Source organism: Pipistrellus hanaki (genome assembly GCF_964339955.1).
Source record: "Pipistrellus hanaki genome assembly, chromosome: 2".
NCBI lineage: Eukaryota > Metazoa > Chordata > Mammalia > Chiroptera > Vespertilionidae > Pipistrellus > Pipistrellus hanaki.
This window is the reverse complement of record NC_140504.1, coordinates 175069342-175087624: the sequence shown is the minus strand read 5'-3', so window position 1 is coordinate 175087624 and position 18283 is coordinate 175069342. Positions and strand designations below refer to the sequence as shown.

The 18283-nt window shown below is 49.2% G+C and overlaps 1 protein-coding gene and 1 long non-coding RNA gene across 3 annotated transcripts in view; one reads left to right on the top strand and one right to left on the bottom strand.

The window, feature by feature from the left end:
- The window catches only part of SMAP2 (small ArfGAP2), a 54475-nt gene extending 44003 nt beyond the window's left edge, over positions 1-10472 (top strand). Inside the window, exons 9-11 of one of the 2 annotated variants that reach the window (XR_014794186.1) lie at positions 379-695; positions 3296-4237; positions 10456-10472. Coding sequence is in view for 1 of the 2 variants with exons in the window: in XM_084874650.1 (XP_084730776.1) it covers positions 379-695; positions 3296-3421 (443 nt within the window). In the remaining variant the exon portion in view is untranslated. Of the gene's footprint in view, positions 1-378; positions 696-3295; positions 4777-10455 lie in introns of those variants that run through there. The other variant, XM_084874650.1, reaches the window with a different exon arrangement.
- Positions 4403-10443, bottom strand: LOC311617868. The gene is made up of 2 exons (XR_014794196.1): positions 6834-10443; positions 4403-6802 (listed from the first exon to the last, which is right to left on the bottom strand). It is a non-coding gene; the product is annotated as an uncharacterized lncRNA (long non-coding RNA).
- Positions 10473-18283: the final 7811 nt, after the last annotated feature.

Genomic DNA, 18283 nt, shown 5'->3' with positions numbered 1-18283 from the left:
ATGTAGAAATCATTTGTTGCGACAGGGTAGTTGCTTTGGGGCAGTTATAGCATACTCCAAACAAGCCTCAACGGGAATGACATTTCTTGTGAAGCCACAGAGTATCAGCAGATTCTTCTGAGGGCTCTCGTGTCACATGTCTGTGAAGTCCGACTCAAGTCTGGACCTAGACTTTAAAGGGGAAGTAGCGAGGTCAGCAACCCTCTGGCGGGAAGCCATGACAAGTCTTGTAGGCAGTCTGTCTGTCTGTGTGTCTGTGTAAAAGGGCATTCTGAGTTGTAGTCCTGAGAAATTCTAGTTGGAAAGGAGCAGCCAGTGAGACTTTGGACTGACTTTGTGCGCTTTCCTAACAAATCTGTACGTGTGTTCTCTTGGCAGCAATGTTCATGGCTCCTGCTCAGATGGCCTATCCCCCAGCCTACCCCGGCTTCCCTGGGGTTGCACCTCCTAACAGCATCATGGGGAGCATGATGCCCCCACCAGTAGGCATGGTAGCCCAGCCAGGGGCTTCAGGGATGGTTGCCCCCATGGCCCTGCCTGCAGGCTACGTGGGTGGTATGCAGGCATCAATGATGGGTGTGCCAAATGGAATGATGACCACCCAGCAGGCTGGCTACATGGCAGGCATGGCAGCTATGCCCCAGACTATGTATGGGGTTCAGCCAGCTCAGCAGCTGCAATGGAACCTTACTCAGGTAAGACACCCCGTTTTATTTGGGACAAGAGTTTCCAGACTTCCTCAAGGCCATTTCACCTTGTGTCTCCCTCTTATCCTTTACATCTTCACAGTAGATGAGATAACACGAGAGACATTTATGCTTAGGTTTGCGTTCTTTTCTTTCTTCTTTCTAGAAGGTCTATCCACATTCAGACTTTCTGCAGAGTTCTGGATTCCTGTAGAATAAGGATAACTGCCAAAACCTAAATCTCTCCGTGCATCCATCAAAATCAAAAAACAACCTATAGCCAAAACTGGTTTGGCTCAGTGGATAGAGCGTCGGCCTGAGAACTGAAAGGTCCCAGGTTCGATTCCAGTTAAGGGCATGTGCCTTGGTTGCGGGCGCATCCCCGGTGGGGGGTGTGCAGGAGGCAGCTGATTGATGTTTCTCTCTCATCGATGTTTCTAACTCTCTCTCCCTCTCCCTTCCTCTCTGTAAAAAAAACAAACAAACAAACAAACAAACAACCTATACTGATAAACAAGGAGCGCAAATAAAACCTCCCATAACTTACCCATGGCTACCGCGTCCAGTAGACAGAAGGCTACAGACTTCAAATTACATGGCAGTTGGCATAGAAACACCTAAACCCAGCAGAGCCAGCATCACGGAGAAGGCAACAGACCATAGATGAAGGCATCCCCAGAAAGAGAAAGACCTGCCCTGACCGGAAACGCGCTGAGAAGAGATCTGAGACCTGGTAGATTGGGGCTCTGGTTATATGGAGAATCAAAAGTCAGGGATTGAAATATATAGGAATTCAGGTGATAGCACTGGAAAACATGGCTTCTAGGGGAGGTGGGGTGACTTACAAGGAGAATTGCTCTTTGAAGGACGGTGTATTTCACCATCTTTCTCCCTGCAAAATAGTCATTTCCCTGTACTAACAGAAGAGGGTGCTCTTGAACTAAAAATGGCACTGATGGGTTGTAACACACAGAAAAATGACAACTAATAATTGTAGAAAAATAGGTATCACATATTCTCAAAGAAACAGGCTTCAGGTGTGTATTAATTACAGTGAAAAACATAATGACAGTTACCACCTTACCAAGTGATCAAAGGTAAACTTACCGACAGTGGCACCAATTACTTTCGTGTGCTTTCTGGTACCTTGCACTAAGACCTAAGAAGGGCACAATATCACCTACATAAATTCTTATTCAAACATATAAAATCCAAATGGAAGGATTTTCTGCCAACTAAGTGGCCTAGATTCTTAAAACTGTGTCAGGAAAAAAAGAAAGAGGTGGCGGGGGAAGTGTTCTAGCTTAAAGGAGACTGAAGAGACATGAAGATGAAATGCATATCAGAATATTGCATTAACCTTAAATCTCTTAAGCATGTGCACTGGATTGTGGTTCCAGGAACGTGTTCTTTATTATGAAACGCTTACTGGCGTAATGGGTGAAATGTCACAATATCTGTAGTTTTCAGTGCCCATCAAAATTTTTCAAGTGTATACAGATGAATACAGAAAAGATGGCGAAATGCTAATAATTGGTGAATTTAAGAAAGGAATAGATGGGCTTCGTTGTACTATTTCTTCCAGCTTTTCTGTAAGCTTGGCATTTTCTCTAAAAGTTGGCGGGAGAAAAACAGACCCCTAAAGAAAAGGAGCCTCTGGAGAGAATGTCCTGGGCTTAGGAAACGGGAGGCATTCTGCTTTGATCGATTGTTCCTTCTGTTCTCTGCCAGAGGCCGGTCTCCGTCTGATTCAGAAAGAGGCCCCGACCCCACTGCCTCTTTTCTCCCCACAACTTCCCTCCCAGGCACCCAAGACTCGTTGGGCTTTTTGTGTGCCTTCCTTCCTTTGTCATCTGAACACTCCGCTTCTTTCTCTCTCTGCCTGAGCGTGCGCAGGCGCTTTCACTGGCAGCAATAGCTCTGCTGGAGACCAGGCCGGGCGCTGGCAAGGCGGTTTCTCTGTGCCCGCAGGGCTGTCTTTGGAAATGAACAGTCAGCCCCTTCTTTTTTTAAAAAAAAAAATATATATATATATAAATTATTTTTTATTTATTTTATTTATTTATTTTTTTAAATACGTTTTATTGATTTTCCACAGAGAGGAAGGGAGAGGGATAGAGAGCTAGAAACATCGATGAGAGAGAAACATCGATCAGCTGCCTCCTGCACACCTCCTACTGGGAATGAGCCCGCAACCAAGGTACATGCCCTTGACCGGATTCGAACCCGGGACCTTTCAGTCCGCAGGCTGACACTCTATCCACTGAGCCAAACCAGTTTCAGCAACAGTCGGCCCCTTCTGTTTAGGATGAGGGCTTGGAAGGAAAAAACAATAACTTCTCATCTGTTTTTATGTTGTCTAGCTCCAGGATTCCTTCTTTCCCTCCCCAACTATGACTAGTCTCTGTCACTATCTCTCTTCTGAAAAGTGCTTCATTTATGTGGCCTGGTGCCCTGAGATGCTCTGTTGAGGTTCAGAGCAGTTAAGAACCATCGCAGAGTTCTTTGTCTCGTTCCGCCCATCCCGCTGACAGAGGACTCCCGCCCTGCCTTTCGCACGGACTGGCTGCGTGCCCACATCCTGGTCTGACGCCCTCTCTCCCTTCCAGATGACCCAGCAGATGGCGGGGATGAACTTCTGTGGAGCCAACGGCATGCTGAGCTACGGACAGTCGATGAACGGCGGGAACGGGCAGGCGGCAAGTCAGACTCTCAGCTCTCAGATGTGGAAATGAGAACGAGTCACCCGTGTGGCTGCCGCTCGCCTCTGCCCTCCCCTCCTCTCCTCTGCCCCCCCCTTCTCTCCTCTGGCCCCCCCCCCCCTTTCCTCCTTCTCCAACTCTTCACGCCGTCCCCTTTTCCTACCTCTCCATTTGGTTTAGAAATGGCTCAGTCTGTCATTTGGGGTTTGGCATTCTGCCCAGCCCAGCCGCCTCCCGGACACGCAGACCTCTCTGTTGTTTTATATTGTACGTGTCCCCTGCCATCCCGACTCCCTCCCGGCCGCCCCAGTCCTCTCCTGCACCAGCACCTTAGCACCTGTGGGCAGAAGGCACTTACTGTGGAAGGTTAGGCCTCCAGTCAGACTCTCAGAAGTGTCTAGATATAGGTTTTGTGTTTTAGGCCAAGATGGGAGGGTTTGGAGGTGCTTCCGTGTGTGAATAACTGTTTCTACATATTTAAGTTATTATTGAAGAGGGAGGCATCACGCTCCCATGATTTGTGGGAATGAAGAAAGTGCTGAAATAAAATCAAATGCTTATACTGGGTCTTAGATCGGGTTGGCCCCTCGCCTTGGGGAGACACAAGCCCCAGCTATGAGGATGAGCAGGAACGTCCCTCTCCGGCCCCCTGCACTGCTTTCTGGATCTGAAGCCTCAGGACTTGCTGCTTAAGTCAACCTTTATCAGCACTAAAGACTTACGAAGGCCCTCCCAAAACACACAGCCCTTTCCTGCCTCATCCTGCCTGCAGTGAGACCTGGCCCCAACTTAGAGGACCAGCCCTTCCGGAGGGAGTGCAGAGCTTAATGCCTGTGTGCGTGAGTGTGCGTATGTGTGCATGTGTGTGCGCGCGCACGTGATTGTGTGCGTGTGTGTGCGTGCGCGTGAGAGTGTGCGTGCGTGTGTGTGCGTGAGCGTGTGTGCGTGAGTGTGTGTGTGTGTGTGTGTGTGTGTGTTTTCCACCTCCCACTCTCTCCCCATCTGCTCTGGGTATTTTTGTTTTTGGTTTTTCAGGTTTAGGTTTACAACAGAGAGAAATTAATTTATCAACAACCTAAAACTGTTGCCAGTTTTTCTTACAGTTAAAAAAAGAATTACAGTCTCATTGAGGGCTCTCTTCCTCCTTTCCCCTCTCCAACCTGCTAATCCCCCGTCCATGCCTGTGTGTCCCGGGCTGCTGTGCTCCCCACCGGTGCCGGTGTGTGAGGCGGAGAGCCGGCGGCTCCCTCTCAGTCCTGTCCACCCCACTGGAACATTAAAACCAGAACACATTGCTTAGAAGCTTCCAGCTGTGGGAACCGCGGTCCCAGTCGCCTTTCTCCTGTGTGCGTGTAAATCCTTAATAAACATCGCAGGGAAGCACTGTCCGCGTGCTGTCGCTGTGTGTCCCTCCGGGAGGAGGGTGAGTCCCACCCCATTCCCTGCTCTGGGGGCCAGTTCCCTCATTTCCCGTGTGGGGCAAACCCAAGGCCCGGCCGTCAGAAGGGGCCTTTATCCCGCAGTGTCCAGGGCTGAGAGCTGAGGCAGCGGGAAACCCGCACGTGCTGGGGTCACAGAACGTGGGACCTGGAAGCATTTCCCCTCCCTGCCTCCCGCCTTCCTCTGAGTGCACCTTGTGAACACTTCCAGATGGGAGAGGAAGGCACAACGGCTGAGAGAGAGAGCGTGGGTCGGGCTGTCGGTATTCATATCCCTTCTTACTGTGTGACCTGGACAAGCAATAAGCCCCCTGCCTCGGTGTGAAATGGGCTGGTGGTCATGCTCAGGTAAAAGGAAGCAGTTCCCGGGGTGCGTGTAGCACAGTATGGAGCACTTATCAAGCGTTAGCAAGTGGCATGTGCCAGACCCATGTTAGGCATGCATTCACTCAACAACTGCTTAGTGTTTACAGTGTGCCAAACAGTGGCTTAGGCTCTGAAATGAAGTAATGGACCGAAACTCCCCAATCTTGCCGAAGCCGGTTTGGCTCAGTGGTAGAGCGTCGGTCTGCGGACTGAAAGGTCCAAGGTTCGATTCCGGTCAAGGGCATGTACATTGGTTGCGAGCACATCCCCGGTAGGGGGTGTGCAAGAGGCAGCTGGTCGATGTTTCTCTCTCATTGACGTTTCTAGCTCTCTGTCTCTCTCCCTTCCTCTCTGTAAAAATCAATAAAATATATTTAAAAAAACAACAACAAAAAACTCCCCAATCTTGCTGGAACCGGTTTGGCTCAGTGGATAGAGCGTCAGCCTTCGGACTGAAAGGTCCCAGGTTTGCTTCTGGTCAAGGGAATGTACCTTGGTTGCAGGCACATCCCCAGTGGGGGGTGTGCAGGAGGCAGCTGATCGAAGTTTCTCTCTCATCAATGTTTCTAGCTCTGTATCCCTCTCCCTTCCTCTCTGTAAAAAAATAAAATATATATATTTTTAAAAACTCAATCTCATAGGGTAGTGGGTAGGAGAGGTGGACATTAAAGTAAAATGATTTCATTTCAAACACCAACAATACAAGGCACGTTAAGGGGGAGGAGCGGGTATGGGACCATTTGAGTGGAGAAGTCAGGAGGAGGTGCCATTTGAACTGAGGCCTGAAGAGGCAGCCAGCTGGGTGGGCATCTGGAAAAGGAGCAGACGGACGAGGTCAGCGTCTGTGCTGGAAATGGTTGGGCTGGAGTGTCGGTCTGGGAGCTGTTGGAGATTGGCGGTCTGTAAAGCCTTGAGCCGGGGCTGTCACCTAAGAAAACCCCACAAGAAGAGGACTGAGCCGGGGACCCATTGGCTTCTAGGATTTGGAAAGGAGGGATCAGGAAAAAAAAAAAATTGACATAGTCCCACTCTTCTGCTCAGTCTCATGGGGCAGGAGACCTAGAGGAGAGGCGGTAGTTGACCGGTGGATGGAGAGGAGTATTCCAGACAGACAGTAGGGCGTAAACAGAGGGAGCCCTATAAGAGCACAGAACATTCGGGAAGCACAGCAGTTCCATGTGTCTAAGGCATGTGAGTGGGGGCAGGGGGACAGGTCACAGGGGCTTCCTACGCCCTAGGAAGGGGTTTAGCTTGAAGTGTGAGCCGTGGAGAGATGGATTTGAGTTCTAGGCAGCTACAGAGAACAGTGTGTTTGAGGGGAAAAGAGCAGATGTAGGGGACAGAGGAAAGGTAAGGGCTGAACTGGGGCGCGGTAGAAGGGGTAGGGAGAATGGAGTGGCAGAGAGCAGCCGTTCACGAACTGCTTATGAGGTATGTGAGATGCTCAGAGGTCTTTCAAAACAACGCTGAGATGCGTTTGGGAAAGATTGTTGTGTTGCCTCTTGTGCATCTGGAATATAATATCCAATAGTAATGGCTCTGGAAAGTCTTGTGGTAAAGACTTTTTACAAAATCAATTCTTTCTTAGTGCAGTTTTAGGTTAACAGATCTGAGTGGGAGTCCAGAGACTCCCCACCCACCTGCTGCCCCCTCCCCAACCTCCGCTTCTTTTGACCTCCCACCAGAGAGACATTCGTTACCACTGATGAGCCTACACTGACTGCGCTGTCGCCACCAATTCTCATTTACATTAGGGTTCACGTTGGCCTGCATGCTAGGGGTTTGACAAATGTATAAAAACACCAGCTCAACGTTATAGAATCACACAAATTAGTTTCCCCATCCTAAAGATCTTGTGTGGCCTACCTCTTCACCCCTCCCTCCTGGCAGATTTTTTTTTACTGTCTCCATAGTTGCGCCTTTTTCAGAATGTCCTATAGTTGGAATTGCATTACAGCATTTTGAGATTGGTGTATTTCCCTTAATAATATGTATTTAAGTTTCCTCCATGGCTTTTCATGTCTTGTTAGCTTGTATACTTTAAATATATTTTACTGATTTTTTTACAGAGAGGAAGGGAAAGGGATAGAGAGTTAGAAACATCGATAACAGAGAAACATTGATCAGCTGCCTCCTGCACACCATCCACTGGGGACGTGCCTGCAACCAAATACATGCCCTTGACTAGAATTGAACCCGGGAACCTTCATTCCGCAAGCCGACGCTCTATCCACTGAGCCAAACCGGTTAGGGCAATAACTCGTATACTTTACAACTGAACATTATTCCTTCGTCTGGGTATACCACCGTTTATTCACTCACTGAAGGACATCTTTGTTGCTTCCAAAGTTCTGACAATTATAAGTAAAGTTACTATAGGAAAGAGGAGGGGACAAATTACCAGGGAGAGCCAATAGCTTAGTGCTTTATTTCCTAAACTACAGGAAAAATAAGCAGGTGATTATTATATGGATCTTTATACTTTTTAGCATCTTTTAAAATGATACTTTGTATAGTAGGATATTTATGTGACAAGGATTAGAAAATATAAACTACTAAAAAAATAATTTTAAAATAAGTTACTATAAACATTTGTATGCAGGTTTTTGTGTGGACACAAGTTTCCAGTTCATCTGGGTAAGTACGGTGGAGTGTGATGACTGGATCGTATGATAAGAGTGTGTTTAGATTTTGTTGGTGGTGGTGGGGGGGTCCCAGAACCCACTACCTGGACCCGCTGCCTCCTTGGCCTCCTTAGCTCCGGCGGCCAGGCCAGGAAGAGCCCCGCCTTCCTGCACAAAAGGAGGCTTTGAAACTGGAGGGAGGGAGTGAGGAAGGAGGGGTCACCTGGTGTGTGTTTTTGGATTATTTCTCAGAAATCTGCTGCTCCTCCTCCTCCTCCTCCTCCTCTTCCTCCTCCTTCTCTTCCGACACCACGGCAACCAGGCGGCAGCTGGGGCAGCCACCTGTGAGCGGGGCTGAGTTGTGGGGAGGAGTGGGGAGGAGGGGCCTCTGCTCCCTCTCTCTCAGCCTCAGTTTTGGCATCTAGAACAGCGGTCACCAACCGGTGGTCTGTGAGGTCTCAAAGGTTGGCAACCGCTGATCTAGACTATGGGCATGACAACCCAGATGCTGGCTCCTGTCAACCCAGGTGCTCCAGGAAGCGGAGGTCAGGCTGGGCTCCTCAGGGGGAAGGCCTGGGAGGTAAGGGCGGGGCTGGGGCGCACGCTGCCTCATCCTGCAGCTGGTACCCTGGTGCAGTCCCGCTGTTTGGGGCGAGTGCCGTATGTGGAGAATGCCCTGCCTCCCCTCCCTGTCTGTGACTCAGATTGTTTTTCCTGGGTCTGGCTTCCGCCACCTGTCTCCCTGGCAGATTTTGTTTTACCTCGAAAATAAATTGATTGGAGGTCTGCAAACTGGCTGACTTCCTGCATTCGCTCTGTGAGACGTGGCTCTGCCCCTGTGTCGCCGCCCTATCCAGGTCCCTCATGCCACCCCGCCTGCCTCGGTGGCAGCATCTTTCATCCCCTGGAGCCCCATGCAGCACAGCACCCTCGGCGCTCCCTGCGGCTTCGGGGACCTGCTGAGTCTGAGCCCCAGCCTGCAGCTCCAGGGTCCTTAAGCCAGCCTGGGAGGGGTCCGTGGGGTGACCCCCTTGGACAGAGGGTGCAGACACCAGGTGGGCACTTTGCCCACCCCACCTCACCCACTGCCCCTCCCAGACGTCCTATGCTGCTGTCCAGCTCCTGGAGGGCTCGGCCTGAGCAGTGCAGCCACCAGAGAGGACCTGTCTGCAGAGTGGCAGGCAGAACAGGCCTCTCCGGGCATCTGGATGCCCACCTGCCCCCAGAGCCCTCCTTCAGCCTCCCACCTGCCCCTTCTAAAGGGTAACCAGCTGTGGTTTCAGCCCAGCCCAGCCCAGCCGCCTGCCTTGGGAGGAGGCGGCAGAGCCTGTCGCCATCTGCTGTCCAGTGTCTGTTACTGCAGAAGGTAAGGGTCATCCCTGCCGCCCAGCCAGTCCAGCACATCATTCCCATTTCACGGGTCATCGGAAGGTCCCTCAGCCCGGCTGGAGCAGAGCTGCATGGGGAATCAGTTCGGTCTCTGCAGCTGATGTGTGTGGTCCCCGTTTTCACGAACCCAGGAGGCTCCAGGGCCCTCTGTGCATTTGTCACTGTGGCTATGTCACTGCCTTTCCCTGCAGAGCAGTTGCAAGAGTTAACGCCCCCCACACACACCCTGAGTTCTCTGAAGAGACAAACGTGCAGAAAGACTTTTGTCAAAGGGGAGTAACGGCCCGGCCCCTCTCCTCTGGTTGCCTCCAGGGGGCGCCCACACCCTCCTGGAGGGAAGGGCGGGTCTCCAGGGCTCCTGTTGTGGGGAAAGTGAGACCCGGATCCCTCAGAGCTGGAGAAGTGCACTCGTTTGAGGGAAACTGAGGCACGGGGAGGCCAAGGGTCGTGCTCTTTGTTCTGTTGACCTTGCACTGTCCGCCCTGGTGACATGCAGCCCCCAGAATGCCACACACAGTCGAAGCTGTCGACTCTCCTGCAATACCCTCCCTGGCCCTGATCTGACCTCCATCTCCTGCGTCCTGTCGCAGGGCTGGTGAAGTGTGCGAGCGGTGAATGAATGGATGCACAAACCAACACCCGCAGAGGCCACGTGGTCTGCTGAGTGACATAATGTGATGGGCAAGAGCCAGGCCGAAGCTTCCTGCCACCCTGGGAGCACCTGATCTCGGGGCCTCCTCTCCCCCGTTTCACTCCTTCTGACTGGTCATGGTGTTTTTTTTAATTTGCTATTTAATGGGTGTGATTTTAAAAAATATATTTTATTAGTTTCAGAGAGGAAAGGGAAGAGAGAGAGAGAGCGAGATGAAGTATGAAGGGGGGCCCCTGCTAGCTCTGAGCTGCAGGCACTGAGCCAGCGTGACTTTCTCCAAATCCAGTTGGGCAGCCGGGCTGGAAGGTGCTGGGATTTCCGGCTCCCTCGCTCCCTGGTCAAACTCTACCAAGGTCTCCCCAGCTCGGGGGTAAGGGGCAGGGTTCACAACTTAAATACACCATGTGATGACAAGTCCTTTGGCCCCAAGAAAAGAGCCTGGAAAAACCCAGCTAGTTGTCACATCAGCACCCTGTCTTCCAGTGCGAACTATTGTGGCTGAGGTTGGTGTGGATGGCTTCCTGGGGAGTGCAAGTGGCTCTGGCTCAGTGATGTGCTCAGGCCTCTGTGTGTGTGGGCACCTGCACCTGCAAACAGGTGTGAACGTGTGTGTGAGTGTATGTGTGTGTGTGTGGCTGTTTGTGGCTCGGAATGAGGGACAGCTTCTGACTCCACCACCCTCACCAACATGGACGCTGACAGTTTCCATTTGCATAGCAGTGCCTCCCCGTCTTCACACAGAAGCCCTCTTCTGCACATCCCACCCCCCAGGGGATGGGCACTGAGACAGGTTTATAGAGGAAGAAACACCCCCTTACAGAGGTCCCTTCAGGGCACAAGCTGGGACACGGTGGCCAGGCCTGGTACCCAGCCTCTAGGATCAGAGCCCTCTGCTCTTTCCTCCACGTGCTGCAGGGACATCCCGCCAGACGCTCCGCTCAGAAATAAGAGGCACCTGTGGGAGCAGAAAAGAGCATTCGTGAGTTGAATTTAGCTTTGTCAGGAATACACACACTAAAACATGGAAAGGACATGGCATGGAAAATACAGAGAAAGAACATTAGAGAAATGGGAGACAGTGTAAAAGTGTAACACATGTGAGATTCCGGTCTTAGGAGGAAAGGAGAGGAGAAAGCAGAAGTATCACTAAGTATTTCTAAATAGCACCAATCCACAGACTCCAGTTCTGAGAAGCCCTGAGTGCTCCCTGCCAAACTGGTGAAAAATGAAGTTAAAGAGGAAACTTAAAAGTAGCCAGCAGAGCCGAAAACGGTTTGGCTCAATGGATAGAGCGTCAGCCTGCGGACTGAAAGGTCCCGGGTTCGATTCCGGTCAAGGCCATGTACCTTGGTTGAGGGCACATCCCCAGTAGGGGGTGTGCAAGAGGCAGCTGATCGATGTTTCTCTCTCATTAACGTTTCTAACTCTCTATCCCTCTCTCTTCCTCTCCGTAAAGAAAATCAATAATATATATATTTTTTAAAAAAAATAGCCAGCAGAAAAGACACAATTATGCTAAACTTGAGGCCCAGTGCACAAAATTCATGTATGGGTAGGGTTCCTAGCAGCTGCCGACCACTGCCCCGCCTCCCTTTCCCTGGCTGCCTGCCTGCCTCTGGCTGGCCAGGGCTAAAGTGGGGGTGTGTGTATGCGTGCGTGTGTGCGTGCGTGTGTGTGTGTGTGTGTGTGTGTGTGTGTGTGCAGGCAGTTGGCTGGCCAGCCCCACTCCCTGGTCATACTCCGGGTGGGTCAAACTCCCAGTTGAGGGGACAATTTGCATTTTAGGCTTTTATTACGTAGGATGGAGCAAGCAGCACTAGGCTAGCAGACCCTTCAGAAGGGACCATGAAGAGGTATCTCACCAGCTCAGGATTTCTCACCAGCTCACCCACACTCAAAATAAACATTAAGAGGTCATCAGGCAGTGGGAAAACTATCCCAGATGAAGCGAGTAAATAGAGTAAGAATAAAGAGTGCCAAAGTAAAAGGTAGATAAAACTAAATAAATATTGGCTGTTTTAAATAATATCTTGTGGCCGAAACCGGTTTGGCTCAGTGGTAGAGCGTCGGTCTGCGGACTGAAAGATCCCAGGTTCGATCCCGGTCAAGGGCATGTACGTTGGTTGCGGGCACATCCCCGGTGGGGGGTGTGCAGGAGGCAGCTGGTCGATGTTTCTCTGTCATCGACGTTTCTAGCTCTCTCTCTCTCCCTTCCTCTCTGTAAAAAATCAATAAAATATATAAAAAAAATAAAAATTTAAATAATATCTTGTGGGATTTAGAACATATCCACAATAGACATAATTAACAAAACAAAAACTAAAAAGTTGTTGAGAACTTACAAATCTGGAATCCAAACAACTGAGACGGTAGGGGGATGGAGGCGGCAACAGCGCCTCCCCAAATACTGGTGAGCCTACTGCCACCCAGTGGCAGCATACAGTAATTTCAGGGAAACCTAGGAGAAAAGATTTATGAGATGTAGTAAGCAAAAACCTAAAGTTATCAGTAAACATGGCAACCTGGCATCAACTTGTTCAATAAAAAATAAAAACTATCATCTGTTCATTATAAATAATTCAGTAAAACATGCTGAAGTGAAAAAAAAACCAACCCGAATCCCTCCAGCCTGAATAACCAATAACATTAGATGAATATCATTTTGACAACTTAATATGCAAATATAAGAAGAGAAGCATGGGTAATGAATAGATGGGTAGAGATACTTTTGTAAAACTGTAACAATCATATTTCGGATACAGTTTTAAATTTAATTTTACTTGAATTTCACAAAAGAAAAAGAAAAGTTGATGGAATTGCTGAATTCATATAAACCTTTCCTCTAGACAAGAGATACTTCCCCTAAAATATCCCTTCAAGATTAAAAAAAGAAGAAGAAGGAGAAGAAACTAGGAGGGCATTAAAGGTTGTAGTCATTTTGATTTTTCCCAAGGAAATATTTTCATTTTGTTTGTATAGACTAACTTCTTGCTGTGAAAGATGAGTTCATTGGCCCAGCCACACTGGCATGAACTTGCGATTCTGGAAATATTGAAGCTCTTCTGTAAAAGTTAGTGAATATTACCCACTCCACTCTGCCCAGGGCTCTCCCTCTCTCCTGGCTGCCCCGTCCCACTGCCAGGACAACCTCAACCCCATCTCGCTGGGACCCAGGGCTCCAGGGGGAAGGGGACTCTGGTCCATCTCCCTGAGGGGCACCTTCAACACACACCACTTGGCCCCAAGCAGCTTACCTTGGGCAGGACTGCCAGGAGGAGGGGCCACGGGCAGTTGGCAGAACAGCCCTGCCCCCTGGTCGAATTCTTGATGGAACTCCTCGTTGAGAGGACAATTTACATATTAGCCTTTTATTATATAGGATTATGTATAACAGGATATTATAAAAATTAAGTTATGAAATTTTTAGAGCGTCGGTCTGCAGACTGAAAGGTCCCAGGTTCGATTCCAGTCAGGGGCATGTACGTTGGTTGCGGGCACATCCCCGGTGGGGGGCGTGCAGGAGGCAGCTGGTGGATGTTTCTCTCTCATCGGCGTTTCTGGCTCTCTTTCTCTCTCCTTTCCTCTCTGTAAAAAATCAATAAAATATACTTTAAAAAAAACAAAAACGTTTCTTACATATATTATATTGGCTGCACCACAAAAATATTCATTGTGGGCCGCATGGGGCCACGAGTTTTGGTGTACGTTTAGGGTTGTTAGGGTCGTTAGGGTTTGCAAAGGGCCATGGTCAAAGGTGAGGGGTCAAAGTGTAAAACAAAAGGTCAAAAGGCACGTTTCAGGCATCAAAGGTCAGAGGTCAAAGGGCAAGTATCAGGGGTCAAAATCAATAGTCAGGATCAAAAGCCAGATGCCTAAGGTCAAATTTCTAAGATCAGGGGCCAAAGGTCAAATATCAGCATTAGGGTTAAGGTTTAGGGCTTAGGGTTGGGTCAGGGTAAGGGTTAGGATCAAAAGTAGAAACAGTAAATTTGCTTTGCAACAGATGAATTTGATATGCCCAAGATGAATTTGCTTGGCAAAATATGAATTTGCTTTGCAAAAGAGGAATATGAATTGGAAAAGATGAATTTGCTTTGCTAATGATGAATTTACTTTGCAAAAGGTGAATTTGCTTTCAAAAAAATTAAATTTGGCCCTGGCTGGTTTGGCTCAGTGGATAGAGTGTTGGACTGCAGACTGAAGGGTCCTGGGTTCAGTTCCGGTCAAGGGCGCATGCCTGGGTTGCAGGCTCGATCCCTAGTGGGGGAAGGGTCCAGGAGGCAACCAATCAGTGATTCTCTCTCATCATTGATGTTTTTATTTCTCTCCCTCTCTCTTCCTCTCTGAAATCAATTAAAAAATAAAAATGGTGGTGATTAAAAAAAAAGATGAATTTGCATTGCAAAAGGTGAATTTGTTTTGCAAAGATGAATTTGTTTTTCAAAGATGAATTTGCTTTGCAAAAGATGAATTTGAAGTGAAAAGGTAGGTTAGGGGTAGGGGTAAGGTTAGGTGGGGTGTGATGGGGTTGGTATTGGGGATGGTGTTAGGGTTAGGGTTAGGATTTTTAGGGTTGTTAGCATTGTTAGGTTTGATGTCAAGGGTCACATGTCAAGGGTTAGTGTGGAAAAATCAAAGAACATGGGTAAGGGGTGAAAAGTAAAAAGTCAAGGATCGACATGTCAAGGTTCAAAAACCTAGGATATAGCACCAAGGATCTGGTGTCTAGGGTCCAGGGTCTAGGGTGTAGGATTAGGGTTGTTAGGATTTGTCTTAGGGTCATGGTCTAAGGTTGGGGTCAAAGTGTAATATGATAAGAGTCAAAGGGTCAAAGGGCAAGTTCCAGTCATTAAATGTCAAATGTCAAGGGTTAAAGTAAGGAATCAAATGTCAAAGGTTAGGCTAGCATTGTGGTTAGGGTTGTTAGGGTTAGCATTAAGGTTTAGGATTTAGGGGTTAGGGGTTGAGGTCAGGGTCGGGGTCAGAGTCAGAAGTGGAAAAGGTGAATTTTCTTTGGAAATGGTGAATTTGCTTTGCAACAGATGAATTTTATATGCAAAAGATGAATTTGCTTTGCAAGAAATGAATTTGAAGTGAAAAGGTTGGTTAGGATTAGGGTTAGGAGTAGGGTTGGGTGGGGTGGGGCTGGGAGTTGGGGATAGGGTTAGGATTTTTAGGGTTGTTAGGATTATCAGGCTTGGTGTCAAGGGGTCAAATGTTAAGGGTTAGTGTCGAAGGTTGGGCTCAGGTCCAGAAAATCTGCTGGGTGAGGTTGGGTCCCAGAACCCACGACCTGGACCCTCTGCCTCCTTGGCCTCCTTAGCTCCGGCTGCCAGGCCAGGAAGAGCCCCGCCTTCCTGCACAAAAGGAGGCTTAGAAGCTGGAGGGAGGGAGTGAGGAAGGAGGGGCCAACTGGTGTGTATTTTTGGATTATTTCTCAGAAATCTCCTCCTCTTCCTCCTCCTCCCCCTCCCTCCCCCCCCTCCTCCTCCTCCTCTTCCAGCACTACTGCAACCAGGCGGCAGCTGCAGGGCCTCCTGTGAGCTGGGCTGAGTTGGGGGGAGGGGAGGAGGTGGGGAGGGACCTCTGCTCCCCCTCTCTGAGCTTCAGTTTTGGCTTCTAAAATATGGGCGTGGCAATCCAGATGCTCCAGGAAGCAGAGGCCCAGGCTGGACTCATTAGGGGGAAGGCCTGGGCGGTAAGGGTGGGCTGGGGAGTACCTGCCTCATCCTGCAGCTGGAGGCCCCACAAGGCTGCGAGGAGTCCCTGAGCCACAGAGTCTGCACTTCCCACCGAGCAGGCTGCCCTGGTGTGCCCACTGCACTGTCGCTGCCCAGGCGCCCAGGGGATGGGAGACAGGGCCGAGGTGCAGATACAGGGGTGGATCTCTCTGTGAGCCTGCAGTGAGGGGTCCAGGGGGCCTCCCCTGCTGGAGCACAGGGCTCTGCTGCCCACAGAACCCGATCAAAGCCCCCGAGGAGGGGCAAGGAGGAGTCTGTTTTCTGAGGCCGCTGCTCCAGTGACTACAGACTGGCCCAAACCAGCAGAACAGTGTGTGCGCGCTGGCATTCTGGGGCCAGAATTTAAAATCAGGGTGTCCGGGGTGTGCTCCCTCAAAGGGCTCCAGGGGAAGGTCCTTCCTGCCTCTTCAGCTTCTGGGGCTCCTGGCCACGTCCCTCAATCTACTGTCTGTGGCTCAGATTACAAAGTAGCCTTATTTTTCCTAGGCCTGGCTTCCGCTTGGCAGATTTTGTTTTACCTCGAAAATAAATTGATTCGAGGTCTGCAAACCGGCTGATTTCCTGCAGCCAGTCTGTGGCTCTGCCCCTGTACCACCTCATCCAGGTCCCTCATGCCACCAACCTCCGTGGCAGCATCTCTCATCCCCTGGAGCTCCATGCAGCACAGCACCCTCAGCGCTCCCTGCGGCTTCGGGGACCTGCTGAGTCTGAGCCCCAACCTGCAGCTCCAGAGTCCTTAAGCCAGCCTGGGAGGGGCCCGTGGGGAGACCCCTTGGACAGAGGGGTGCAGGCACCAATGGGCACTCTGTTCCCCACTCCCTTGCCCCAAACACCTTGAGAGCGGAGTCTGCGCTGCCACCAGAGGGGACCCGTCTGCAGAGTGGCAGGCAGAACAGGCCTCCCAGGGCAGCTGGATGCCCACCGGGCCCCGGGCCAAAGCCCTCCTTCAGCCTCCCACCTGCCCCTTCTAAAGGGTAACCAGCTGTGGTTTCAGCCCAGCCCAGCCCAGCTCCCTGCCTTGGGAGGAGGCGGGAGAGGCTGTCGCCATCTGCTGTCCAGTGTCTGTTACTGCAGAACGTAAGGGTCATCCCTGCCGCCCAGCCAGTCTAGCACATCATTCCCATTTCACAGGCCAGAGCCATTTGCTTTTCTTCAAAAGCAGAAAAATTTGCTTTTCTTCATTGCTGCCTATAGGTGAAAGTTATTTGTCCCATTACTGTCAGCTTTAATCCAAGTAACTGCCTGCCAAGCTTCTCCAGTGTACTTTCTCCTTTTGCAATTAATATGTATCCCTTTCCTCACCAAACTTTCAAGTGATTCACTTATTTGTATTAGTACAGATTCATGGATCCTATTTTATTCAGTGAGATGTAATCTAATGCTTTCATCACACACACACACACACACACACACACACATTTTTTTTTTTAATCTTTACCTGAGGATTGAAAAATGAAACTCCAACCAAGCTACCCTCCCAGGCTTGTCATCACATATTTTGTTTTTAGTTTTTAAAAAAATATATATTTAATTTTTTACAGAGAGGAAGGGAGAGGGATAGAGAACCAGAAACATCAATGAGAGAGAAACATCAACCAGCTGCCTCCTGCACACCCCTTACCGGGGATGTGCCCACAACCAATGTACATGTCCTTGACTGGAATCGAACCTGGGACCCTTAAGTCTGTAGGCCGATGCTCCGTTCACTGAGCCAAACAACTTTCAGCTGTCATCACATATTTTGATTCTCAAATTGTCCCAGATTTGAACAGTGGTTTTGTGTACTTTTGACACGTTCCTATTGTTCTTTGAGTACTTCCTTCTTTCTGGAACAAAATGATTTCTCTTGTATTTTTCCTGCCTAGACCTGGAATCACCCATTTCTCCAAGGGGCTCTGGTTTCTTTTATTGGAGAATCAAGGCCTTTGTGGGCTGAGCTAGGGAAAACATATATTCTCTGCATGGACACATATTGGCATATATATTTACTTACATTAAAGTCTGCATTTATTTAGTTTATACCAATACCTTAACTCTGCAGGGTTCATTTTTTTTTTTAATTGATTTTTTACAGAGAGGAAGGGAGATAGTTAGAAACATCCATGAGAGAGAAACATCGATCAGCTGCCTCCTGCACACCCCCCACTGGGGATGTGCCCGCATCCAAGGCACATGCCCTTGACCGGAATCGAACCTGGGATTCTTCAGTCTGCAGACTGACGCTCTATCCACTGAGCCAAACTGGTTTTGGCAAGGTTCATTCTTTTTTTTCCTTTTCCGTATTTGTAATTTCATTCTCTATTAGCTCCCATTATCTTCAATATCCCACCTACCCAGATTCCCTTTTCTCACCCTGCTTAGACTCCAATACCCCTCCCTACACAAACCTATTCCCTCTCCTTTTTTTTAATTTTTTTTTTTTTTTTTTAAAGAAAGCAACTATACTAGATGATGGGTACAGAGGGGTTATTATCCATCCTTTTGCTTGAAATTTCAAATAAAAAATCCACAAAGGACTTGTATGTATGCTGCATGCATATAAGCCTAACCAGTGGTCATGGACAACAGGGGGGTGGGGGCATGTGGGGAGGGGTTTGGGATGGGAATGGGGGAAATGAGGACAAATATGTGATACCTTAATCAATAAAGAAATTAAAAAATAAATAATCCAATTAAAATAAAGG